At 50.6% G+C, this 25,140-nt stretch overlaps 1 protein-coding gene across 20 annotated transcripts in view; it reads right to left on the bottom strand.

Moving 5' to 3' along the window:
• NCOR1 (nuclear receptor corepressor 1) overlaps window positions 1–25,140 on the bottom strand; it is a 1,907,529-nt gene that overhangs the window by 671,616 nt on the left and 1,210,773 nt on the right. For all 20 annotated transcript variants that reach the window (XM_086955042.1, XM_086955041.1, XM_086955040.1 and 17 more), the window contains one exon: window positions 7,604–7,724. In XM_086955042.1, coding sequence (XP_086811168.1) covers window positions 7,604–7,724 — 121 coding nt within the window. The remainder of the gene's footprint in view (window positions 1–7,603; window positions 7,725–25,140) is intronic.

Genomic DNA, 25,140 nt, shown 5'->3' with positions numbered 1-25,140 from the left:
AGGTGTCAGATTGGGCTCCCATCATTCCATCTTAAGGGAGCTCACCAAGGGAGTGCCACAGGGCTCATGCCTAAGCCCTACACTTTTTAATGTGTATGTGGCCCCCTTGGCAGATATAGTAAGAGCACATGGGTTCACCCCTGTGTCGTATGCCAACGACACTCAGCTTTTGTTCCCCTTTCAGACTCTGACGCCCGCAATACAAAAATCTTTTGCGGACGGAATGAGGGCAATATCGGACTGGATGGCTTTAAATTGCCTCCAGTGCAATGTAGGCAAGACAGAGGTCATGCTGTTCGGGGAGGCCACCCTTCTGTGGTCTCCAGAATGGTGGCCCCTCTGATTTGGGACCAGCACCTAGTCCCAAACAGACCGTAAAAAATCTCAGTGTGAGGCTAGACAAGGCACTTTTGCTTAAAGAACATACAAATCAAGTAGCAGGATCCTGTTTTCGGATCATTGGACTGCTACAACGTGTCTTTCCATTTCTATCAGACACCTATAGGAAAACACTTGTCCAGACGTTGGTAATCAGTAGACTAGACTACTGTAATGGCTTGCTCATCTCTGCCAATGAGGAACAACTACAGAGACTACAAGTGGTCCAGAATACCGCAGCGAGACTTGTTCTCAATGCTCAGCCAAGGACTGCTTCACGTCCCCTCCTGGACAAACTCCATTGGTTGTCGGTCAGGCAGCGTATAAAATTCAAAATCTGCTGCACAATACACAAATGTCTGCATGGCAATGGACCTAAATACCTGAAAGAAAAATTCGTCCTCTATAATACCAGTTGCACCCTGCGCTCTAGTAGTCCGTGTAGGAAGGTACCTCCTGACTATGGTTGCCCCCAACTTTTTGCCCTGTGTTTTAGCTGGTTTTTGACATAGTCGACCTGGGACCCTGCCAATCAGGACCCCAGGCCTACTGCTCTCTCTGTAAAATGGATTCCATGTACCTTAGGTACATTTCCAATTGGTACTGGGCCACCTTGTCAGACCCTGTAACTCAGGGCATAGGTGTACCCAGGGCCTACCAGGGGCTGAAGCATGTATTATGCCACCCCTGGCTGGCCTCCTAAATTTGACACAACTGGCTGCCTGACAGCTGGGGCAAAGTCGTGTAATCACCCTTTGCTGTAGATATAGTATACCTATATCTAACCCTAAAAATGGACACACAGATTCCTATCAGTCACTCCTATGGCAGGCCTTGACAATCCTGAAGGTAGAGTGCTTGGAATCGTGTGAGATGGTGCTCTGGCATGAGCTGAGCCTGTCTGCAGCTTGCGGAACCAATTCCTAATAGCTGTTCCATGATATCGCATACCATATACTCTTAAGTGCATTATAATCCTCGCGGTTAAATGCTATCTTTGGTATTGCTTTATCAAAACATGTCGAGTAAGGTGTCATACGAATTGGAATACTAACCCCTCGCCAATTCTGGCGACGGGGTTAGCATTCCACCCTTCTAGAGGGACACGACATGTATGTAACTGTGAACCCCGGTTAAAGTTAAACGAAGCCTCAGCTCCACAAAATGGATGCTGCCACCACAGACACGAGTCTGACCCCCTGCAGCTGGGAGTCCTTCCAGCGAGGGGAGCCTGGACAAAGGGTTTCCTGTCGAGGGCGGTGCTAGCACCGTCCCAGACAGGGTTTTGTGTATCCTGGGTAGGCAGGGCTTTACAGGAAGGTGACTGCTGAGTGGCACCCCAGTGCTCACTACGCATAGGCCGGTCAGAACCAGTTCCAGGGGCACACCAGCCCCTGGCCTGGGGAAAGTCCGGCATGGGAGAGGGGTGTAACCACCCCCCTCCTAGTCCCACCCATAGGCAGGACCTAGTCACCGGGTCAGCCCCCTTTTTTAGTATAAAGATAGGAGCGGGCCCCCCTGTTCAAATTAGATCATCTTTGGAATCAAGACACGACTTTCTGCGAAAGGACATCAAGATTTCTTCTTCAAGATTCTCCCTTGTGGCTAAGGAGTAGTCACCCTGCATCAAGCGGGCACCATCCTAAGAACACTGCGGTCTGCTGCAAGTCCTTCCTCCATAATCCGTCTGCCCAGCTCGACGAGACCCGGCTTCCCTGGCACCTCTGACCTCTACTCACCTCTACAGCCAAGCTGAGAACCGTGAGTGCGACGAGACCTCGAGGGACCGACGATCGCCAAGACTGCACGACTTCTTTGCAACAAGCCCACCGTGTGCTCCACTGGTGAGTGCTTTGGGGTCCGAGAAGCCCCAACCCTGAGCAGCTCCAGCACCGAAGATCAGCCCTCCAGCATCTCCACGATCTGCGTGGGGCCCTTCTGCTTTTGCCTGCTCACCGCGCTGTGTGGCTACTAGCCAGCTGGCTTGTGGCCTTCTTCACGACGCCCGACGACATCACTGCTGCTGGTCTGGTTGCTCCAGACTGGCCCTTGCTTCCTTCTTCAAGAGAGGCACCCCGGACCCTCCTGGTCCACTCCAGACGCCATTTTGAGTCCACCGCGTGGGCTTGAATTTGCCAAGGCTTTGTTGCCCAATCCTGGGTCCAGCGACGCCGACAGCTTCATCCATCGTGGGACAGCTCGCTCCTCCATCCTGGTCGCCGACAACGCCTCCTGGTCCGTGAGATCTGCGAGCACAGCGTCACCCACTCACCTAGTCGAGGTGACTACCATCCGGTGCCCTCCTGGTGCCACCTGACTACTGGCTAGTAGTCTCGAACTTGGTCCCCTCTGCTTTCAGGTGTCATCTATCTTCAAGATCCAGGCTTGGATCACTTCGAACTCTCTTCACTGGTCGCCTGCCAGCATCTTTCTTCCAGGCTCCTGGTCCGTCTACGAGGATTCCCGACGTCTTTTGAGACCTATGCAGCTGCAGCCCCTGGGCTAGGTAACTTCGGCATTTCGGTGCCCCAGCATAGCCTCACTATCCAAGGGTCAGAATCCACTTTCGTTTTCCTCCTACCAGGTCGGGTTCGCCCGAGAACACTAACTCTGTGAAATCTAGCTACCATAGACTTTGTCCCGCATCACGCGTGAGAGTGCACACTCTGCACCCGAGTCCCCTAGGCCTCCTAGAAGTAATCTGAAGATTCTATAGTCAAGACCTAGCGATTCCAAAGCCTATTAGTACTGTACTTACCTGCTAGTAATTTCGCATTCCACGTCCAGAGTATATGGTTTTCCGTGCCCCTCGGGCATTTGTATATACTGTGCTAACTTAAGTATTTTCGTAAGAGTTTTGTTTTGTGCTAAGTACCCTGTCCTCATAAAGAGTACAGGGCTGTTGTGAATCTTAATAAATATACTGTTTATTTTCATAACACTTGTGTGGTGTCCTTTCACTGGGTATTCAAGGGGTATATGTGTGGTGTAACAGCTGGCTTAACACGCCCTCTCGAATCTTTAGCCTTAGACTGCTCGTATCCATGCTACTAGGATAGCTGGTCTATAAGGTTGACTTACAACCAATCATCAATAAGGGTTGCTGGACTGATACATAGTGTTCACTAGAATAGTGAGCACTGCATATCAGGCCACCTTCTCACAGTCCGCAACTGCTCCAGGTCCCAAGGATTAAAAAAGCTAGACAGGGAGGTCGAGCCCTCTCCTACAAAGGCCCCATTCTATGGAACTCATTACCCCCCACCCTGAAACAAATCACCAATTTTCAATCCTTCAGGAAGACCCTAAAAACTTATCTATTTCCGGCCTGTTAAGATATCACCATACTGACTCCCTCACAGTTCATGATCATGACTAGGTTTCCTTGTTAAAGCGTAAGCGCGGAGATACCCCTTCGGGGGTCGAGTCCTGCGCTATACAAGAATATAAATGAATGAATGAATGAAATGGTTTCATTGGCATGCTAGGCACCCTTGAAGTGGACGCATTTGCCGTCTTGCGTGAGGTACTACAAATATGCAAGATGCCATCATTCCTATGAGCTGCATAAACACTCGAGCTGGTAGCGAGTGTTGCGGTTTGAATTTTGTTAGGAGAGTTTGTACACTTGTTATCCTGGCTGGAGAGGGATACGCTAGTGTTAGTTGGGTGTTTATTGTAGCGCCGAGATACTGTAGTATGTGCGAAGGTTGCAGATGCGATTTGGTGTGATTTACTGTGAATCCCAAGTCGTGAAGCAGTTGAATAGTAGCCTGAGTGTGTTGTACACACTGGCTGTATGAGCTGGCTTTTATGAGCCAGTCGTCTAGATATGAGAAGACATGAATATGTTGTCTTCTTAAGTGTGCTGCGACTACTTCTAGGCATTTTGTAAACACACACTTGCGCTGTTGTGACTCCGAATGGGAGCACTTTGAACTGGTAGTGCTGATATTTTCTGTCCGCTGTGTGGATGGGAATATGGAAGTAGGCGCCCTTGAGATCTAGTGACAAGGAAGTCGTTTAGTACCAGAAGTGGAAGGACTTGTTGGAGTGTGACCATTTGAAAATGATCCGACTAAGTAAATGTTTAGAGGTCTGATGTCTAGGATGGGTCTTACAGATCCATCCTTCTATGGTATTAGGAAATATAGGAGTATACTCCTTTGTTTTTCTGATGCTCTGGAACTATTTCTATTGCATTTTTCTGCAGGAGGGAAATTACCTCCTGTCTGAGCAGTGTTAAATGTTCTTGTGACATTGGACGCTGCTTGGGTGGTATGTTTGGGGGGGGGGGGGGGGGGGGGGGGGTGATGTTAGTTCTAAACAGTAAACTGATTGAATTATTTGGAGCACCCACCTATCTGATGTGATGTTTTCCCAGGCTGGCAGGTACTGTTGAAGTCTTGCTTGAGGAGTGGAATGGGATGGTGAAGGGGAAGGGGGGGGGGGGGGGGGGGGGGGTGTAGGTGGGGTCGAGTCATTGGGCAGGGGGAGAGTCATTGGGCAGGGGTAGAGGCAGAGCTTGAGTTGTTATTCTTACCTCTGCCTTTGTTCTTGTTACCCCTGTAACCACCCCTTTGGTAGCCCTTGCTGTAAGGGGACTGTGTAGGGGCTTTGTATGAGGTAGAAGGTGTGTCTGAAGAGTATCCCCTGGAGGCACCTCAATAGGATGAGCATCGAAATGAACGTCCGGGAGCCTGCGACTGCGGGGCTCCCATAGATTTGGCGGTATCTGTATCCTTTTTCATTTTTTCAAGTGATACATATATGTTAGGTCCTAATAGGTGTTGCTCATCAAAGGGTTGATTAAGAATGGCACATGGTACTTCAGGATTGAACCCTGATATGCATAGCCAGGCATGTCTACGTAATAAAACGCTGGTGTTAACTGCCCTAGAGGCAGTATCTGCTACATCAAGTGCACATCCAATAGAGGTGTTTGTAATATTTTTACCCTCTTGGATAAACTCATTTGCTCTATCCTTGTACTTATCAGGGAGGTGCCTCATTAATGATTCAAATTCGTCATAATGTGCCCTGTCTTATCTGGCTAATAATGCCTGTGTATTGGCGATATGCCACATGTTTGCTACTTGAGACGCCGTTCTTTTCCCTGATGCGTCAAGTAGCTTAGACTCTATCTGGTGGTGGAGCTTTACCTGATGTTTGTGAGTTTGCTCTCTTGCGTGCGTTGGAAACTACAAGTGAGTCTAGTGGTACTGGGTCTTTGATAAATGCTGGGTCTGAGGGGGCAGCTTTATATTTATTCTCTATACGAGGGTTAATGACCCGAGTTCTGGCTGGGTCTTGAAGACTTCAGGAGCATGCTAAATCACTCCTTTAAGCATTGGTAAAATGGATGAGGACCTTTGTGCATTATCAAAGGTATCCATTAGGAAGTCTTCATCTACAGGGTCTGTATGCATGTCTACCCCATGATATTGCGGAGCCGTGTGAATTAATTGATTGAAACCCATAGTGTCTTCTGGTGGGGAAGGCCTTGAGGGGTATATGTCATCCTGAGGGACATTTGGGACATCTGGGGTGTTATAATCATCCCACGGGTCAGGTGATCCTGTAGGAGTAGCTGGATCAGGTATGTTGCCCCCACATATCGTCAGAGCTATCATCCCCATTGTCATCGTCTGGTATGATAGAGGATGCTGGGGAATGTTGTGGTATGGGAGGATGTGGTGATGGTACAGGTAAAAGAGAAGGGGAAGGCAGTCTTAAGGGAGAGGTAGTCATGTCCTTTTTCTTTGAATGCGGAGCTGGTGTGTCCAAGGGTCACTTTTTTGAAGCAAAAATTAGCTGTCCAGTGATTGGGGCTTTAGCTAGGGTCTTCTGAGCAGGGTCTGGATAAAGTAAGTCCTCTGCAGGAGGCCAATCTTTTGGTGCTGAGGAAAGTTACGGCACCAAAGCGGTTTGTTTGGGTTTTTTGGCAATGTCTTTAACCGGAGAAGCAGGAGTCTTTTTCGGCTCCAAAGCTTTTTTCGGTTCCGAGTATTTTTTCGGCTCTGGTATATTTTTGGGATCCGATGGTTTTTTTCTGTTCCGGTGGTTTTTTCAAATCCAAAGCGGGTTTGCTTGGTTTCGACCTGGGTTTCGGTGCCTAAGGAGTGGTGGTATGTTGCGGCGCTGATGGTCTCGATGTTGGCATAGCAGGTGAAGTTGTCTTTTTCGGTGCCGGTAAATGTGCGCGGGCACCGTGCGTAGGCCGACTCGAGCCAGAGTCGCCTGAAGGCTTAATTAGCTTCTTAGCCGGGCCCGAAGGTGGGGCAGTAGAAGCAGTGTGTCGTGTGCACCCGAGCCCGAGGGTGTGAACGGGGCCGCCTTTGGGTATGTCAAGGAAGGGTCGGGGTCGACAGTCTTACTTACGACCCGCTGTGCTGGAGTGATGTCCTCGACTGCTGAGTCTTCTACCTCGGAATTGCTGTCGACTTCGTGTTGTTCTGGAACGTGGACTCCTTCTTCAAAGATGTCATCCGGAATCGAAGCTGAAGATCGAGCCATTGTTCTCCTCGCTCTTCGGTCCCGGATAGTCTTTTTAGAGCGGAGAGTGGCACAAGCAGAACATTCTTTGGCCTCGTGCTCCGGGGAGAGACAAAGGTTACACACTTCATGAAGGTCGGTGTGGGGAAACTTCGACCCACATTGAGGACATTTTTTAAATGGCGTCCTTTCCATGAGCTGGAGTCGAGGCCTAGTTAGGCCCGAAGGCCGTCGACGACTACCGGAATCGAAGTCTTCGGTGTTGAAGAGTAGCGTTGACTGGAAAAGCGTTCGAAACTTAATTTCTATAAGTTGGTGAGGATTGCGCGCCGAAGGAAATCGGTACTATCACGGAGCGCTGGAAACACATCCGAGCACGGTGGCGGAAAAAAACAATCTGGGGATGGAGCCGATGCCCATGCGCAGTATCATCCAAAGGAGGAGTCACCTATCCCGTGACTGCCAAAGACTTTTCTACAACAAAACAAACTGCAAACATCCGGGCCCAACACTAGGTAGCCATCTATGCATAGTGTGTAATCTGCTCATATGCCTCGAACATAGAGTTTTCTTAAACTAACAATAGAATATAAGGATTAGCAAAGCATGTGTATCTACAATACATGTACAAGCAGCAAACACACAGATGGAAAATAAACAACAGATGCAATACTGCCAGATAATTGAGTCAAAAACTACTTAACAACTTGCTCTAGCGAAGTTGCCATACCGGATTTAGATGATTCTTGCGGCCTTGGCAGTCCAAGTGAGATGGATCCAACAGAGGGCTTTGCCTGTTCTTGATGGTATACAGCTTGGCTTAGTGATGTCAAATAGGTACCTGGTGTTCCCTAGAAGATAAAATAATTTGACGTTTCACAAACCACTCCTCTATAGTTATTGATCATCCTTTCATCTCCAGAGAAAGCAGACTTTCCAATGAATAGAAAAAGCATTCACCTTCGCATGTTATCCTAAAGTACAGCATTACACTAAGGATAACAAAAGAAGAACTTCAAGAATGAGGAGTAGGCGTGGAAGTGTAAACAACTTATGAAAAAAAAAGTTGCTACTTCTACCAGTGATTTCCATTTAAGTAAACAAGGCTCATTGCTCACACATCTGCAACATGTCTATGAACTTTCTCTAAGTCCTAAGAAAAAGCTACTTACCTTCAGTAACAAAATATCTGTAAGAGACATAGATTAGTTATAGATTCCATACCTGTAGAATTACCCTCAGGCGTCAGACTGGATCCGGAGAACAAGTTACTGACCTTTGATAAAGATATATCTTAAAGAAACATTAGTAGTGATAGCTTCCTTACCTTAGAATTACACCCAGGCGTCAGACTGGATCAGGAAATTTTTCATCAGCAGTACCCCTGCGTGTCGGTAGGCGTCGTCATGCGGCTCCGCGTGTGTCGTTGGCGCCGCTGGAGCTACTTAGACGCGCTGACATCAGTTCTGTACACGACTTTCTGCGCCAGGAACGCAGAACTGTGCAAGAAACTGACCACTAGTGTCATGAAATTAGGGCCCTGAAAGGGATGACCTTAACCCTAGAAATCAGTTTGTAGAACGGGGAGGATAGGTGGGGGCGGTAAGGAATCTATCACTACTAATATTTCTTACAGATAAATCGTTAGCGAATGTGCATCTGAAAGAAACACGAAGTGTTTGATTCCTTACCTTAGAATAGATAACCCAGCAATACAAACCCCGGTGGTGGGTCTGCAAACCAAGATGACACCAGCAATACAAACCCCGGTGGTGGGTCTGCGAACCAAGATGACACCAGAAGTTCCTGGAGAACAGAACGGCCAAAAAAAGCTGTCTATCCGGACTTGGTTGTCCAGGCAGCGAGGCCCACGTCGCTGCCTCACAGATGTCAAGCAAGGGATCTCCTGGACCCAAAGCAGTAGTCCCACAGGAGGCACCTTTTTAGCCAAAGAATAACTAGCCTTAATGCACAGAAGGACCCACCAAGAGATGGTTGTGCTTGGCCCGACCTTTTTTGCCACCCACGTAGCCAACAAAGAGCTGATCATCCACCCAGAACTGTTGTGTGCGGTTAAGGTAGAATGAGAGAGCACGTTTTGGGTCCAGACGGTGCAGCCTCTTCCTCTTTTGAGGGATGCGGAAAGAAGGTGGGCAAAGGGATTGTCTGCCCGATGTGAAAGGAAGTGACAACCTTTGGCAGAAAAGATGGACGAGTCCTTAGAACATTTTTGTCCGGATGGACAGGGAAAAGGAGGTTTAGAAGAAAGAGCCTTCTGGCAGAGGTGATGGCCACCAGGAAAGCAGTCTTTAAAGTGACAAGACGAAGAGGACAGTTGTGAAGTGGCTCAAATTGAACACATATTAGATGGGTTAGAACGAGGTTCAAGTCACACTGAGGCATTATAAAAAGAACGGGAGGGAAAAGATGAGTAATGCCTTTTAAGAATCTATGTACAACAGGGGACTGGAAAAGGGAAGGCTGATCTGGAAGCCTTAAAAAGGCTGAAATAGCTGAGAGATAGCCCCTGATAGTGGCCAGAGCAGAGCCCTGCTGGACCAAAGAATGTAAAAAAGAGGAGTACCTCTGAAAGATGGGCAGAAAGGGGATCCACAGTCTTTGCTGAGCACCATGCCACACATTTGTTCCATCTGCCCTGGTGGAATGGGCGAGCAGTCCCACTGGAAGCTCCTTCTTTCCCAAAGAATAACAAGCTTTTATGCACAAAGCAACCCACCTAGAGATGGTCCATTTGTGCATGGCCCGACCTTTTTGGCACCCACGTAGCCGACAAAGAGCTGGTCATCCACCCGGAATTGCTTGGTGCGATCCAAATAAAATGAAAGCGCATGTTTTGGATCCGGACAGTGGAGCCACTCTTCCTCCTTATAAGGATGAGGAGGCGGAAAGAAGGTGGGCTAAGTGATAGTTTAACCAATGTGGAAAGAAGTAACCACCTTTGGAAGAAGGGAAGGTCTGGTTCGTAGGATGACCTTGTACGGATGAACAGCCAAAAAAAGAGGTTTTGAAGAAAGAGCTTGGAGCTCACTCACCCTGAGAGCAGAGGTGATTGCAACTAGAAAGGCAGTCTTTAAAGTAAGAAGCCTGAGAGGACAGTTATGAAGCGGCTCAAAAGGAGAGCACTTAAGGTAAGTAAGAACCAAGTTCAAGTCCCACTGAAGCATTACGAAGGGAACAGGAGAAAAAAGATGTGGAATGCCCTCAAGAAAATGATTTACAAAAGGTGCCTTGAAAAGAGGAAAGGGGATCCACATCCTTTGCTGAGCACCATGCCCCAAATTTGTTCTCTCTGCAGGCGTATACAGTCTTAGTGGAGGGACGCCTGGCTGCCTAACATCACAGAATTCGGGAGGAAGGTCAAAGGCCGTCAACTGTTGCAGCTCAATCACCACGCAAGGAGGTGGAGACTGGACAGGTTCGAGTGGTGGACCGTCCCCTGCTGCTGCGACAGAAGATCCTCCCGAAGAGGCAGTCTGATCGGAGGATCGATGGCCATGTGTAACAGCTAGGGATACCAGCCTCTTCGTGCCCAATCCGGAGCCACAGGATGACTTGGGCCCAGTTGCGCTTGATCTTCTTCAGCACTCTGGGCAGAAGTGTTACAGATGGAAAGGCGTATAGAAGATCGCAAACCCACTCGTGGTGAAAAGCGGTGCGTAGCAAGTGGAGCCTTGGAAATTCAGCTTTGCGTAGCAAGTGGAGCCTTGGAAATTCCAACACGCAGAATTGCTGACATTGCGCGTTCTCTTTGGTGGCGAACAGATCTAATCCAGGCTTTCCCCACTGCTGAAAGAGCCCTTGCCTCACCTCCGAGTGAAGACCCCATACGTGATCAATCATGCACCTGCAGCTGAGATCGTCCCCCCTGCCATTCAGAGAACTGCCAGGTGTTGAACCACCAGGGATATGCCCTGATGTACCAGCCATGTCTAGAGACAGGGAGCTTCTTGACATAGGGTCCACAACCCTACCCCGCCCTGTTCGTGTCAGTACCACATTGTTATGGTGTTGTCCGTGAACACCTGCACTACTTTTCCCCAGACAGATGGAAGGAATGCCTTCAGTGCAAGACGGATCGACCAGAGCTCCAAAAGGTTGATGTGGAGCCCAGCCTCCGCTGGAGACCAGAGGACTCGGACCTTCACCTCTCCGATGTGGCTGCCCTACCCCAGTAGTGATGCGTCCGTCACAACTGTGTGCTCTGGTTGGGGAAGAGAGAGGGATTTGCTGTTTACCCAATCCTGGTTCGTTAGCCACCACTGAAAACATCGTGCAGTGCCCTCTGAGATCTGAATGCAATCGGACAGATTACCCTGATGATGTGCCCACTGGAATTTCAGGTACCACTGCAGAGCTCCCATATGCCACGTGGCATGATCTACCAGCAGGATGCAGGTGGCCATGAGGCCCAGCAGCCGCAGGGTAATTCTGACAGAAACCCAGGACAAAGACTGAAAGATCGGAATCATAGCCCGAATATACCTGACTCGCTGCTCGGGAGGATAATCCCGAAACTGTGTCGTGTCCAGAACCTCTCTGATGAAAATGAGCATCTGGGAGGAAGTCCGATGCGACTTTGGCACGTTTATAGTGAATCCCAGGGATTGTAGGAGATCTGCCGGCGTCTGGAGGTGGGAGACTACTACCTGGGGCGAGTACGCCTTCAACAGCCAGTCGTCGAGATTGGGGAAGACTGGAACCCCTGATATGGACAGATGAGCTGCGACCATCGACAGTACAGGGTTGTGAAAATAAGCGTCCTGTAAGTCAAACCCTACCATCTAGTCTCCAGGGTGGAGGGCAGACAGGATCTAAACTAGAGTCAACATTTTGAACTTCTCCTTCTGAAGGAAGCGGTTGACGTTCCTGAGATCCAAGATAAGACGCAGGTCTTCGTCCTTCCTGGGCACCAGAAAGTCGTGGGAATAGCAACCACGACCTACTTCAGCGGCAGGAACACGCTACATGGTTCCCTTAGGCCAAGAGAGCCACAAATTCCTGTTGGAGAAGGGCCAGATGATCCTCTGACAAGCAATGGTACTGAGGTGGCATGGTTTGGCTAGGGTAGTCTCGAAGGGGAGGGAGAAGCCCCTTCAGACTATTTGAAAAACCCACCCGTCCGACGTGATGGTACGCCAGTGGGGAAGGTGATGGCAAATCCTGCCGCCCACTGGCGATTGGTGTCCCTCAAAGGTCGGACTAGGAGGGTTTGGAGGCTGTACCAGAGGGGGCGATGGTGGCCTGGCCTGCTCGCTGGTACCCAGACCTACTACAGTGAGTCCTAGGCCTCTGGGCTGAGCAGCTTGCACCAGCCAGTGGCTCTGGGTGTAACGTGGCAGGGACCCCTTCCATAGCCACAAAAGGAGCGAAAAGCAGACTGCGCAGGGCAGGTGGTGGAGAGGCCTAAGAGACCTTAAAGCCGTCTAGCGCACTATCTGCTTTGTCGCCGAACAGGTAAAGGCCATCAAAGGGCATGTCCATCAGGTGAGCATGCACATCCCTGGAAAAACCAGTCGACCTCAGTCAGGCATAGCAACGAAGGTCTACCGATGTTGAAACGTCCTGCTTAGTGAGTCGGCGATGTCCAGTCCACATCGTATGCGTATGCAAAATCTCTACCCTTGGCGACTGCACGCTAGAGCACAGCCCGGGCCTCCTCCGGGCCTCCTCCGGGCACTGAGGCAGCACCTGCGCCACTGTATCCCACACAGAGTGGGTTTAATGGCCAAACAGATGTGCAGTGTTTACCGACCGCAGTCCCAAGCTGGAGGAAGAAAACATCTTCCAACGATGGTCCAGCTTTTTGGATTACCTATCCAGTGGGGAATGAGACTTTGGACGTTGAGGCTTGGACCACCAAGCTCTCAGGGATGGGGTGTTAGGTGAGAAAAGTGGGGTCGCCCGGAGCCAAGCGGTTGCGTCGAGAAATCATCCTATCCATAGGAACCATTGTGTTGGGCCTGGACTATGTGCCCAAAAGGATGTCAGTTAGGGCTTCATTAAACGGCAGCAGGGACTCCGAAGAGGTCACTGCTGGTTGAAGCACCTGTCAGAAGGTTAGCCCTAACTGCCACCGTAGGTAGCTCAAGGTAGAGAGCCTCGGCCACCCTACGCAACAACACTGCTTAAGACGCTCCCTCCTCTGCAGCCACGGTAGGAGGAGAATACATGCCAAGGTCTTGGGAGGTATCCAGACCACTGGATTCCCCAGCTCCTCTCTCCAGTCCGGATCAAACTCCAACTGGTCAGTTAAAGGGTCTCCAGACCCCTCCAAGTCCTCTTCATCCTCCTCTGGTTGCCAATGTGGCCTGAAAGGATTACCAGGGCAGAACAGGGGTACAAAAGTACCCGTCGGAGCGAGAGCAGACGTTGGTCGATGTCGGTCCGGGGCCGGGATCGACACCGGCTGGGGACATAACCAGCGTCGGCTGCCGACATGGTGCCGGTGGAATCAGCGCCGGGGGATGTTATAAGGTTGACCAGCGCCGATCCGGATCCAGTCCTGGATCCAAGGGGACACCGCAGTGCCGGGTGTAGGAAGGTGGATATCTGACTATGGCTGCCCCCAACTTTTTGCCTGGTGTTTTGCTGGTTTTTCGACTTAGTTGACCTGGGACCCTGCTATTCAGGACCCCAGGCCCACTGCTCTCTCTGTAAAATGGATTCCATGTACCTTAGTGTAGGAGAGTAGGGTCTGCAATCCTATGATCACCCCAGATTTTTGCTTTTTGCTTCACTGGTTTACGACTTCTCTGGCTGTGGGCCTGCTAATCAGACCCACAGCCTTGCTGTTCTCTCACTACATTGACACGTGTACCTTAGGTGCATTTACCAATTGGTACTGGGCCACCTTATCAGACCCTGTAACTCAGGGCATAGGTGTATCCCGGGCCTACCAGGGGCTGCAGCATGTATTATGCCACCCCTGGCTGGCCATCTAAATCTGACACAACTGGCTGCACGACAGCTGGGGCAAGGTGGTGTAATCACCCCTTGCTGTAGATATAGTATACCTATATCTAACCCTAAAATGGACACCCGTATTCAGTCACTCCTATGGCAGGCCTTGACAATCCTGAAGGCAGAGTGCTTGGAATCGTGTGAGATGGTGCTCTGGCATGAGCTGAGCCCGTTTGTAGCTTGCGGAACCAAGTCCTAATAGCTGTTCCAGGATAACGCATACCATATACTCTTAAGTGCATTATAATCCTCGCGGTTATATGCCAACTCTGGTATCGCTTTATCAAAACATGTCGCGTAAGGTGTCATACGAATTGGAATACTAACCCCTCGCTAATTCTGGCGACGGGGTTAGCATTCCACCCTTCTAGAGGGACACGACATGTATGTAACTGTGAACCCTGGTTAAAGTTACCTGGTACCCATCTAATCACTGGCTAGTGATTCAGAACTTGGTCCCCTCTGCTTACAGGTGTCTTCCATCTTCGATCCAGGCTTGGATCCCTCCGAATCTCTTCACTGGTCGCCTGCCAGCAACTTCTTCTTTCAGGCTCCATAGACTGCAACGAGGATTCCCGACGTCTTTCCAGACCTATGCATCCGCAGCCCCTGGGCTAGGTAAACTCAGCATTTCGGTGCTCCAGCATAGCTTTGCTATCCAAGGGTCCAGATCCTTTTTCGTTTCAGCTCTACCTAGTCGGATTCGTCCGATATCACTAACTTTACGAAATCTAGCATCCATAGACTTTGTCCCGCATCCCGCGTGAGTGCACACTCTGTACCCGATCTCCCTAGGCCTCCTGCTAGTAATGTGAATGTTCAGTAGTCAAGTCCTAGCGATCCCAAAGCCTACTAGCGTAGTACTTACCTGCTAGTAATTTCGCATTCCACTTTTAGAGTATATGGTTTTTCGTACCCCTCGGGCATTTGTGTAAATTGTGCGACTTTGCGTATTTTCCTAAGAGCTTTGTATTGTGCTTAGCGCCCTGTCCTCATAAAGAGTCCAGGGCTGTTGTGTTCTAAATAAATATACTTTATTTTCATAACAACTTGTGTGGTGTCCTTTCACTTGGTGTTCAAGGGGTATATGTGATGGTATAACAGCTGGCTTAACACGCCCTCTAGAGTCTAGCCTAAAGACTGCTCTTGTCCATGCTACTAGGATAGCTGGTCTACGGTTGACTTACAACCAATCATCAATAAGGGTTGTTTGGACTGATACATAGTGATCACTAGAATAGTGAGCACTGCATATCAGGCCAACTTCTCACACTTAGGTACATATCTAATTGGATCCTGAGTCACCTTATCAGTCCCTGTACAGTTTACCTTAGTTACCCAGGGCATAGGTGCACCCAGGGCCTACCAGGGGCTGCAGCATGTATTATGCCACCCCTGGCTGGCCATCCAAATCTGACACAACTGGCTGCATGACGGCTGGGGCAAGGTGGTGTTATCACCCTTTGCTTTAGATATAGTATCTCTATATCGAACCCTAAAATGGACACATATATTCCTATCAGTCACTCCTATGCAGGCCTTATCAATCCTGAAGGCAGAGTGCTTGGAATTATGTGAGATGGTGCTCTGGCATGAGCTGAGCCCGTTTGCAGCTTGCGGAACCAAGTCCTAATAGCTGTTCCATGATAACGCTATACCATATACTCTTAAGTGCATTATGAACCTCGCGGTCAAATGCTAACTTTGGTATAACATTATCAAAACATGTCAAATAAGGTGTCATACGAATTGGAATACTAACCCATCGCCAATTCTGGCGATAGGGTTAGCATTCCACCCTTCTAGAGGGACACGACATGTATGTAACTGTGAACCCCTGTTAAAGTTAACTCGAGCCTCAGCATCACAAAATGGATGCTGCCACCACAGACACAAGTCTGACCTCCTGCTGCTGGGAGTCCTTCCAGCGAGGGAGGCTGAGGCAAAGGGTTTCCTGCCTTGGGAGGTGCTAGCACCACCCCAGACAGGATTTTGTTTATTAGGTAGGACAGGGCTCAAAGGAATGAGACATGCCTGCCCACACAAGGTGCCCTGTGCATACACCAGTCAGAACCAGTTCCTGGGGCACTCCAGCCCCAGAGCTGGCGCAAGACCGGACAAAGGAAAGGGGGTGTAACCACCCCCCGTCCTGGTCCCACCCACAGGAGGGACCTAGTCGTAGTGCAGCCCCCTTTAGCAGAATAAAAGTAGGAGCTGGTCCCATTCCAAATCAGATTATCCTGAACAACTTCCCAAGAAGAAACTCTGGACTTCGACGTTCTGCTCCACAGAAGACTGAAGATATCTCCCTTGTGGGCAAGGAGTGTCCACCCTGCACCAGCAGGCACCATCAGCATACAGCGGCTTCCCTTTGTCGTCTTCCTGCAAGGATCCAGACTTCAGAGCCCGACGAGACCCGGATTTCCAGACCTCTCTGACCTCTACCCACATCTGCAGCACAGCTGAGACCCATGGGTGCGACGAGACACGTGGGACCGGCCATCTTGGAAGAAGCAGCACTTCGCTCCAGCACGACTTCAGAGGCATCCTCGTCCAAGTGCTTTGGGGACTGAGAAGCCCCGACCCCGAGCAGCTCCTACATCGAAGATCAGCCCTCCAGCATCCACGAGAGCTGCGTGGGGCCCTTCTGCCTGTTTGCTGCCCGACGCGTTGTCTGGTCACTTGCCGGCTGGCTTGTGACCTAATAGACGACGAACTCCGACAACTTTGCTGATGGTCTGGTTGCTCCAGACTGGCCCTTGCCCCCTTCCAAAAGAGGAACATCCCGGACCCTCCTGGTCCACTCCAGACGCCGTTTCCACTCACCGCGTGGGTTGCCTTTGCCAAGGCCTGTTAAAATCGAATCCGGAGACGACACCGCCGACAGCGAGAGCCTGCGTGGGACAGCTCGTGCCTCCATCCTGGTCGAAGACACCACCTGGTCCACGTGGCTGCAGAGACAAGCGTCCACCTTTACCTGATCGCGACGACGACATCTGGTTCCACTCCTGGTTCCACTCCAGTCACTGGCTAGTGACTTTGAACATTGTCCCCTCTGCTTTCAGGTTCTTCTCTTCACTGATCCACCCTTGGATCACACCGGACATCTTCCTCCTGACCGCCTGCAGCATCTTTTCCTCCAGGCTCCATAGACTTCAACGCCGGAACCCGACACGACTTGGCACCTATGCACCCGCAGCCTGTGGGTAGGTAACACAAGCATTTCGGTGCTCAAGGGTAGCTTGACTCTCCTAGTGTCCAGTTCCACAGTCGTTTTAGTCCTATCTAGTCAGGGACGTCCGTACTCACCTTTTCTTTAAACTGTACTGTCCATAGACTATTGCACGCATCTTGCGTGTGAGTTCACACTCTGCACACGCGCTCCGTGGGCCTCCTATTACTTACCTCCAGTTAGGGTAGTGTGGTCCCAGCGATCCTACAGCCTCTGGACAGCTCCATTCCTTTGATTGACTTTCGCATTCCACTTATTTAGTATATGGTTTGTTGCGCCCCTCAGGCGTTCTTGTAAATACTGTGCGAACTCGTATTTCCTTTTAAGTATTGTCATGTGCTTAGCCCTCTGACCTCATAAAGAGTTCAGAGGTGTATGTTAGTTAATAAATATCTGTTTATTTTCATAACAACCTGTGTGGTGTCGTTTCACTTGGTATTCAAGGGGTTATATGTGGTAAAACAGCTGGCTTCACATGCCATTCAGAGTTTAGCCTAAACACTGCTTTTGTCCACGCTACTAGGATAGCTGGTCTATAAGGTTGACTTACAACCAATCACCATAAGGGTTGTTTGGACTGATACAAGGTGATTGTAGGAGAGTAGGGTCTGCAATCCTATGATCACCCAGATTTTTTTGCTTTTGTTTCACTGGTTTACGACTTTCTCTGGCTGTGGGCCTGCCAATCAGACCCACAGCCTGGCTGTTCTCTCTCTAAATTACGATATGTGCCCTAGGTGCATTTACCAATTGGTACTGGGCCACCTTATCAGACCCTGTAACCCAGGGCATAGGTGTACCCAGGGCCGCCAGGGGCTGCAGCATGTATTATGCCACCCCTGGCTGGCCTCCTAAATCTGACACAACTGGCTGCATGACAGCTGGGGCAAAGTCGTGTAATCACCCTTTGCTTTAGATATAGTAGCCCTATATCTAACCCTCCAATGGACACCCAAGTCCCTATCAGTCACTCCTATGGCAGGCCTTGACAATCCTGAAGGCAGAGTGCATGGGCTCGTGTGAACTAAGCTCTGGCCCGAGCCGAGCCCGGTTGCAGCTTGCGGAATCAAGACCCAATGGCTGTTCCATGATAACGCGTACCATATCGGTAACTTCGGTGTCGCGTTATCAAGACATGTCGAGTAAGGTGTCATACGAGTCGGGATGCTGCCCTCTCACCAACTCTGGCGACGAGGTTAGCATTCCGCCCTTCTAGAGGGACACGACATGTACGTAACTGTGAACCCCGGTTAAAGTTAACGAAAGCCTCAGCTCCACAAAATGGATGCTGCCACCACAGACACGAGTCTGACCTCCTGCTGCTGGGAGTCCTTCCAGCGAGGAGCACTTGGACAAAGGGTTTCCTGTCAAGGGCGGTGTTCGCACCGTCCCAGACAGGGTTTGTGTATTCTGGGTAGGTAGGGCTTTTGCGAGAAGGTGACTGCGGAGTGGCACCCCGGTGCGCACTACGCATCTGCCGGTTAGAACCAGTTCCAGGGGCGACAGCCCTGGCCTGGGGAAAGTCCGGCAGGGGAGAGGGGTGTAACTACCCCCCTTCCTGGTCCCACCCTTAGGGCAGGACCTAGTCATGTACCCACCCCTTTCTTTAGAATAAAGGCCGGAGCGGGGACCCTTCCAAATTAGATCATCTTTGAATCAAGAATACTTTCTACGAAAGGACTTCAAGACTCTTCTCAAGATTTCTCCCTTGTGGCTAAGGAGTAGTCACCCTGCATCAGCGGGCACCATCTAAGAACTCTGCGGTTTGCTGTAAGTCCTTCCTCAAGGAATCCGACGGCCCAGCTCGACGAGAACCGGCTTCCCTGGCACCTCTGACCTCTACCCACGTCATCAGCTCAGCTGTGATCTGTGGGTGCGACGAGACCTCGAGGGACCGGCCATCATCAGAACCTGCACGCTCTTAAAAACCAGCACGACCATCGAGGTAACTCTCTGGTGAGTGCTCTGGGGTCCGAGAAGCCCCGACCCTGAGCCGCTCCAGCACCGAAGTGCAGTCTCCCAGCATCTCCACGATCTGCGTGGGGCCCTTCTGCTCGCTGCTCAGCACGTTGTCTGGTCACTAGCCGCTGGCTCGTGTCCTTCTGTGACGACATCCGAGAATCAACACTGCCGGTCTGGTTGCTCCAGACTGGCCCTTGCTTCCATCCTTTCGAGAAGCACCCCGGACCCTCCTGGTCCACTCAAGACGCCGACAGCGACATCCGTCGTGGGACAGCTCGCACCTCCACCGTGGTCGCCGACAACGCCTCCTGGTCCGAGAGACTGCAGAGCCTAGCGTCGCCCACTCACCTGGTCGAGGTGACGGCCAACCGGTGCCTTCCTGGTACCCTCTGACTACTGGCTAGTAGTACGAACTTGGTCCCCTCTGCTTTCAGGTTTCATCAATCTCCGATCCAGGTTGGATCTCTACGAACTATTCAGCACTGGTCGCCGGCCAGCAACTCCTTTTTCTTCCGGCTCCTGGCTCGTCAGCGAAGACCCCGACGCCTGTAAGACTTGTGCAGCCGCAGCCCTCGTGGCTAGGTAACTCGGCATTTCGGTGCCTGCATAGCCTCCTTACTCTAGGGTCCCGAGTCCCTCGCTTCCGACTTGCCTTAACCTTTCCGTGTCCCCGGACACTTGTTTTTAAAACTGTGCACTTGAAGTATTTACTAAAGAGATTTGGTTGTGCTTAGTACCCTGTCCTCATAAAGAGTACAGGGCTGTTGTGATTCTTAATAAATATACTGTTTATTTTCATAACACTTGTGTGGTGTCCTTTCACTGGGTGTTCAAGGGGTACATGTGTGGTAAACAGCTGGCTTAACGCGCCCTCTCGAGTCTTTAGCCTTAGACTGCTCGTATCCACGCTACTAGGATAGCTGGTCTATAGGTTGACTTACAACCAAACACCATAAGGGTCGTTGGAACGATACATAGCGGTCGCTAGAATAGCGAACGTTGCATATCGGGCCAACTTCTCACATTGGTGAGCAGCGGTTGGGATTTGAGCTTGCTGTTGTTTTACCACACGTATCCTAAGAATATCTTGTTGAAAGATCGCACAAGTACTGTTAGTACATATAACTAAAGCTTAGAATACTCTGAGTTCTACTGAACCAGCTGTTGTAGCTCCTCAAGGCTTAGCACACCTTGGCTACAGCTCTTAGCAAGGGAAAAGTAGATAAACACATAGTGTAGGTAGGTGCATCGCTTACACCACACTAGAAACAGTATGTCGGACAAAGGAGGAAACTCTGAGTCTCCCCTTGTGTCAGTTGACCCTCCACAGGTCATCCCGTCAAGATATACTGCGCTTAACTTCCATGAGTTACGACAAGTATGTACCTCTAGGAAGATTAAGCAAGGGGCTAACCCCACCACCTCCTTTCTGATTGGTCTCCTAGAGACTTATGATGCCAGAAAGGCTGAGAAGCTTCTTAGCCCTTCTAATCCAGAAGGAGGCATGCCTCCCCTCGAGGGAACCCGGGACGATCCTGACCTCATTCACCTCGCAACTGAGAACGAAGATGAGGAGGAGGATGAGGATGAGGATCTCTCTGGGGACGAGGCAGATAAGGGACAGGTAGAAGTCGTCAGACTGACACGGTCCAACTTAAGCAGATATGATAGTGGTACTGGGGGACCCCCGGCGCTACTGTCAGGTGCGCTTAACATTGGGAATGGACGAGTTAGGTCTCTATCAAGAGGCTCTAACAGATCCATTCGAACCAATGGCTCTTGCAACTCTTCTCAAAGAGGGATGACGTCCCCTCAGAGGAGAGTGTATGAAGCTAAGGAAAGGGCAGCTAATCTGAGGATCGAAAGGGAAGAACTTGCCCTGGCCAAAGAAAAGCTTGCTTTTGCTAGAGAGCAACAGTTAAGTGGGGCAGTCCCCACTGGTGGCAGCAATGTACCTAGTAATAGGGAAAAGAGTTTCGATACGAAACACCTTGGGAAGATAGTGCCCCCCTTTAAACAAGGGGATGACATCCACAAATGGATTACTGCTTTGGAGAGGGCCTGCACTGTGCAAGGTGTTCCCCAGAGTCAGTGGGCAGCTATCTTGTGGCTCTCCTTTGAAGGTAAAGGAAGAGACAAGCTCCTCACCACAAGGGTAGAGGACGCTAACAATTACCAAGTCTTGAAGAATACACTCGTTGAAGGGTTCGGCCTAACCACTGAGCAGTACAGGGTGCTGTTCAGGGATACCCAGAAAACGCAGTCTCAAGATTGGTCTGATTTTGTCGATTGTGCCACTAAGGCTTTTGAGGGCTGGTTGCTGGGCAGTAAGGTTACTGATTACAAAGGATTGTACAATTTGATGATGAGAGAACAAATTTTAAACAATTGTCAGAACCAGTTGTTGCATCAGCATCTTGTCGACTCGGATCTGACCTCTCCTCAAGAATTGGGGCAGAAGGCAGACAAATGGGTTCGTACGAGAGTTAAACAGAACCAGGGCCAGAATCAAGGTGGTCAGAAGAAAGCAGACCAGAAGGGTAAAGATTCTAAAGGGGAACAAAATGACCAGAAGTCTTCGACAGGTCCCCAACAACCCAAAGAGGGTGGGGGTCAGGCTCCCCAAAAGAAGAAAGAAGGCCAATCCAAACGATGGTGCCAGTACTGTAAAAGTAAATCTCACTGGTTTAGTGAGTGCACCAAGAAAGGAGGAGGGCAGACTCCTGCCACTGCAGCCCCTAAGGCACCTGTGCCCCCTAGTACAGACAGCAGTGGTAGTGCGCCTCCCAAGGGTTTAGTAGGGTTAACCCTGGGTTCTGAGGGGCGTGACAACTTAGTTGGCACACTCACTCAGGCTGTCCTTGTCAGTACAGGGGACGTGGACGTGTCCCCTGACGTAAGCCCCAATACCTTGGGCAAATACAGACAGACGCCTTTCATAAATGGAAAGATGGCTCAGGCCTATAGGGACACTTGTGCCAGCGTCACCATGGTGACGCCTAACTTTGTGGACCCTGGACAGATCATGCCAGGTACAGAATTCCTGGTGACCAATGCAAGCAATGTCACTACCAATCACAGTATGGCAATTGTAGCTTTCTCCTGGGGAGGGGTAACTGGCCAAAAGAAGGTTGTAGTTAGTCCAGACCTCCCAGTGGATTGTTTGTTGGGCAATGATTTGGAGTCGTCACAATGGTCAGAAGTGGAGCACCGGACTCACATGGAAATGTTAGGTTTGCCAGCACATGTGTTCGCTGTGACTAGGTCACAGGTCAGGAGATGCCCCACTGAACAGGTGCTGGATCCTGGAACAACGGACCAGACACCTCCCCAGAAAAAGAGCAGTAGGGTTAAGGCTGCGCCTTCCCCCTTGCCCCAGGTCGAGGATCAAGTCTCAGAGGAGGCTGACCTACAGGAATTGAGGGAAACTGAGCCGAGAGAGTTCGAACTTGATCAAGTTGAATTCTTGGGCTCAGGGGGACCCTCAAGGGAAGATCTGGGGAAGGACCAGTTAGACTGCCCTTCTCTTGAACCCCTCAGACAGCAGGCTGCTGCTGAGGCTGCTGGGAACGCCACAGGTACCCACAAGGTATACTGGGAAGATGGACTCCTGTACACTGAGTCAAGAGACCCCAAGCCTGGCATGACCAGGAGGCTGGTCGTCCCCTTGTCTCAGCGTGGTTTCCTACTTACCTTGGCCCACGAGATTCCCTTAGCAGGTCACTTAGGCCAGACGAAAACGTGGGACAGGCTTGTCTCGCACTTTCACTGGCCTCACATGAACGAAGATACCAAGGAGTTTTGCCGCTCCTGTGTCACTTGCCAAGCCAGTGGTAAGTCAGGTGGCACGACAAAGGCCCCCCTTATACCAATGCCTGTGGTGGGGGTGCCCTTTGAACGGGTGGGGATCGACATCGTCGGTCCCATGGAACCGCCGACAGCATCAGGGCACAAGTTTATACTGGTGGTAGTGGATCATGCCACCAGGTATCCTGAAGCTATTCCCCTTAGGACCACTACAGCACCTGTTGTGGCAAGAGCCCTAGTTGGAGTGTTCTCCAGAGTGGGCTTCCCTAAGGAGGTCGTCTCCGACAGAGGTGCAAACTTTATGTCGAGCTACTTAACTGCTATGTGGAAGGAATGTGGTGTCAACTACAAGTTCACTACACCCTATCATCCACAATGCAATGGGCTTGTTGAGAGATTCAACAGGACCCTAAAAGGGATGATTCATGGACTACCAGAAAAGCTTCGGCGTAGATGGGACGTCCTGATCCCCTGCCTCTTGTTCGCCTACAGAGAAGTCCCACAGAAGGGGGTTGGCTACAGCCCTTTTGAACTTTTGTACGGGCATCCTGTAAGAGGACCCCTGTGTTTGGTGAAGGAAGGATGGGAGAGACCTCTCAAAAAGCCTGCAGCCAACATAGTGGACTATGTGCTCGGCCTCCGCTCGCGGATGGCTGAATACATGGAGAAGGCATCCGAAAACCTTAAGGCCAGCCAAGAACTCCAAAAAGCTTGGCATGACCAAAAGGCTGTCTTGACTGTTTACCAGCCCGGACAGAAGGTGTGGGTGTTGGAGCCAGTGGCCCCAGCAGCACTCAAGGACAAATGGTCCGGGCCCCACACCATCCTGGAGAAAAAGGGAGAGGTCACCTACCTGGTCGACCTGGGAACTCCCCGAAGCCCCCACAGGGTGCTTCATGTCAACAGGCTAAAAGCATATGTCGACAGGAAGGACATGAGTTTGCTCATGGCCCTAGATGAGGGACAGGAAGAGGAGAGTGACCCTCTCCCCGACCTGCTCTCTCAGAATCCTGACGATGGCTCGGTAGATGGTGTTGTCTTTTGTGGCAGCCTCTCCGAACATCAACAGAGCGACTGTAAACAGGTTCTTCAGTCGTTCCGACATCTGTTCTCTCTGACACCCAGTCAGACCGATTGGTGCACCCATGAGGTCGACACTGGTGACAGCTTGCCCGTAAAGAGTAAAATCTACAGGCAGCCTGATCACGTTAGAGACTGCATCAAAAGTGAAGTGCAGAAAATGTTGGAGCTGGGAGTCATTGAACCCTCGGATAGCCCTTGGGCTAGTCCCGTAGTTCTAGTGCCGAAACCTCACACCCAGGGTGGTAAGAGAGAGATGAGGTTCTGCGTAGACTACAGGGGTCTCAATGCAGTCACTAAGACTGACGCCCACCCAATACCAAGGGCAGACGAGCTTATTGATAGGCTGGCCTCGGCCAACTACTTAAGTACGTTTGACCTGACAGCTGGGTATTGGCAAATCAGGTTAGCTGAGGACGCCAAGCCTAAGACCGCATTTTCAACCCCTGGTGGGCATTATCAGTTTGTGGTGATGCCCTTTGGTCTGAAAAATGCACCTGCCACCTTCCAACGGTTGGTGAATCACGTCCTTACTGGGCTGGATGACTTCTGTGCGGCGTATCTTGACGATATTGCTGTCTTTAGCTCCACCTGGGAGGATCACCTGGTCCACCTGCGGAAGACATTGGAGGCGCTGCAAGCAGCAGGCCTCACTATCAAGGCCACCAAGTGCCAGATAGGGCAGACACAGGTTGTATACCTGGGCCACCTTGTAGGTGGAGGTCAGGTTCAGCCACTGGAGAGCAAGATACAGTCAATCAGGGACTGGGCTCCTCCAACCACCCAGACTCAGGTTCGAGCTTTCTTGGGCCTGACTGGTTACTACAGGAAGTTTGTCAGGAACTATGGTTCCCTCGTGACACCATTAAATGAACTGACAAGTAAGAAAATGCCAAAAAAGGTTCAGTGGACAGCGAGCTGTCAAAAAGCATTCGATGACCTAAAGCAGGCCATGTGCACGGCGCCTATCCTCAAGAGTCCGGACTACTCCAAGCCATTCATTGTCCAAACAGATGCTTCTGAGTTGGGTGTGGGAGCTGTTCTTTCTCAACTGAATTTTGATGGTCAAGACCAGCCCATTGCTTTTATAAGCAGACGGCTGACCCCTAGAGAGAAAAATTGGTCAGCTATTGAGAGGGAGGCCTTTGCTGTGGTTTGGGCCCTGAAGAAGCTGAGGCCATACTTGTTTGGTACTCACTTCAAGA

This window comes from Lissotriton vulgaris, chromosome 2_1 (assembly GCF_964263255.1).
Source record: "Lissotriton vulgaris chromosome 2_1, aLisVul1.2, whole genome shotgun sequence".
Taxonomy (NCBI): domain Eukaryota; kingdom Metazoa; phylum Chordata; class Amphibia; order Caudata; family Salamandridae; genus Lissotriton; species Lissotriton vulgaris.
The sequence above is the reverse complement of the archived record's forward strand: the minus strand, read 5'-3'. Positions and strand labels throughout refer to the sequence as shown.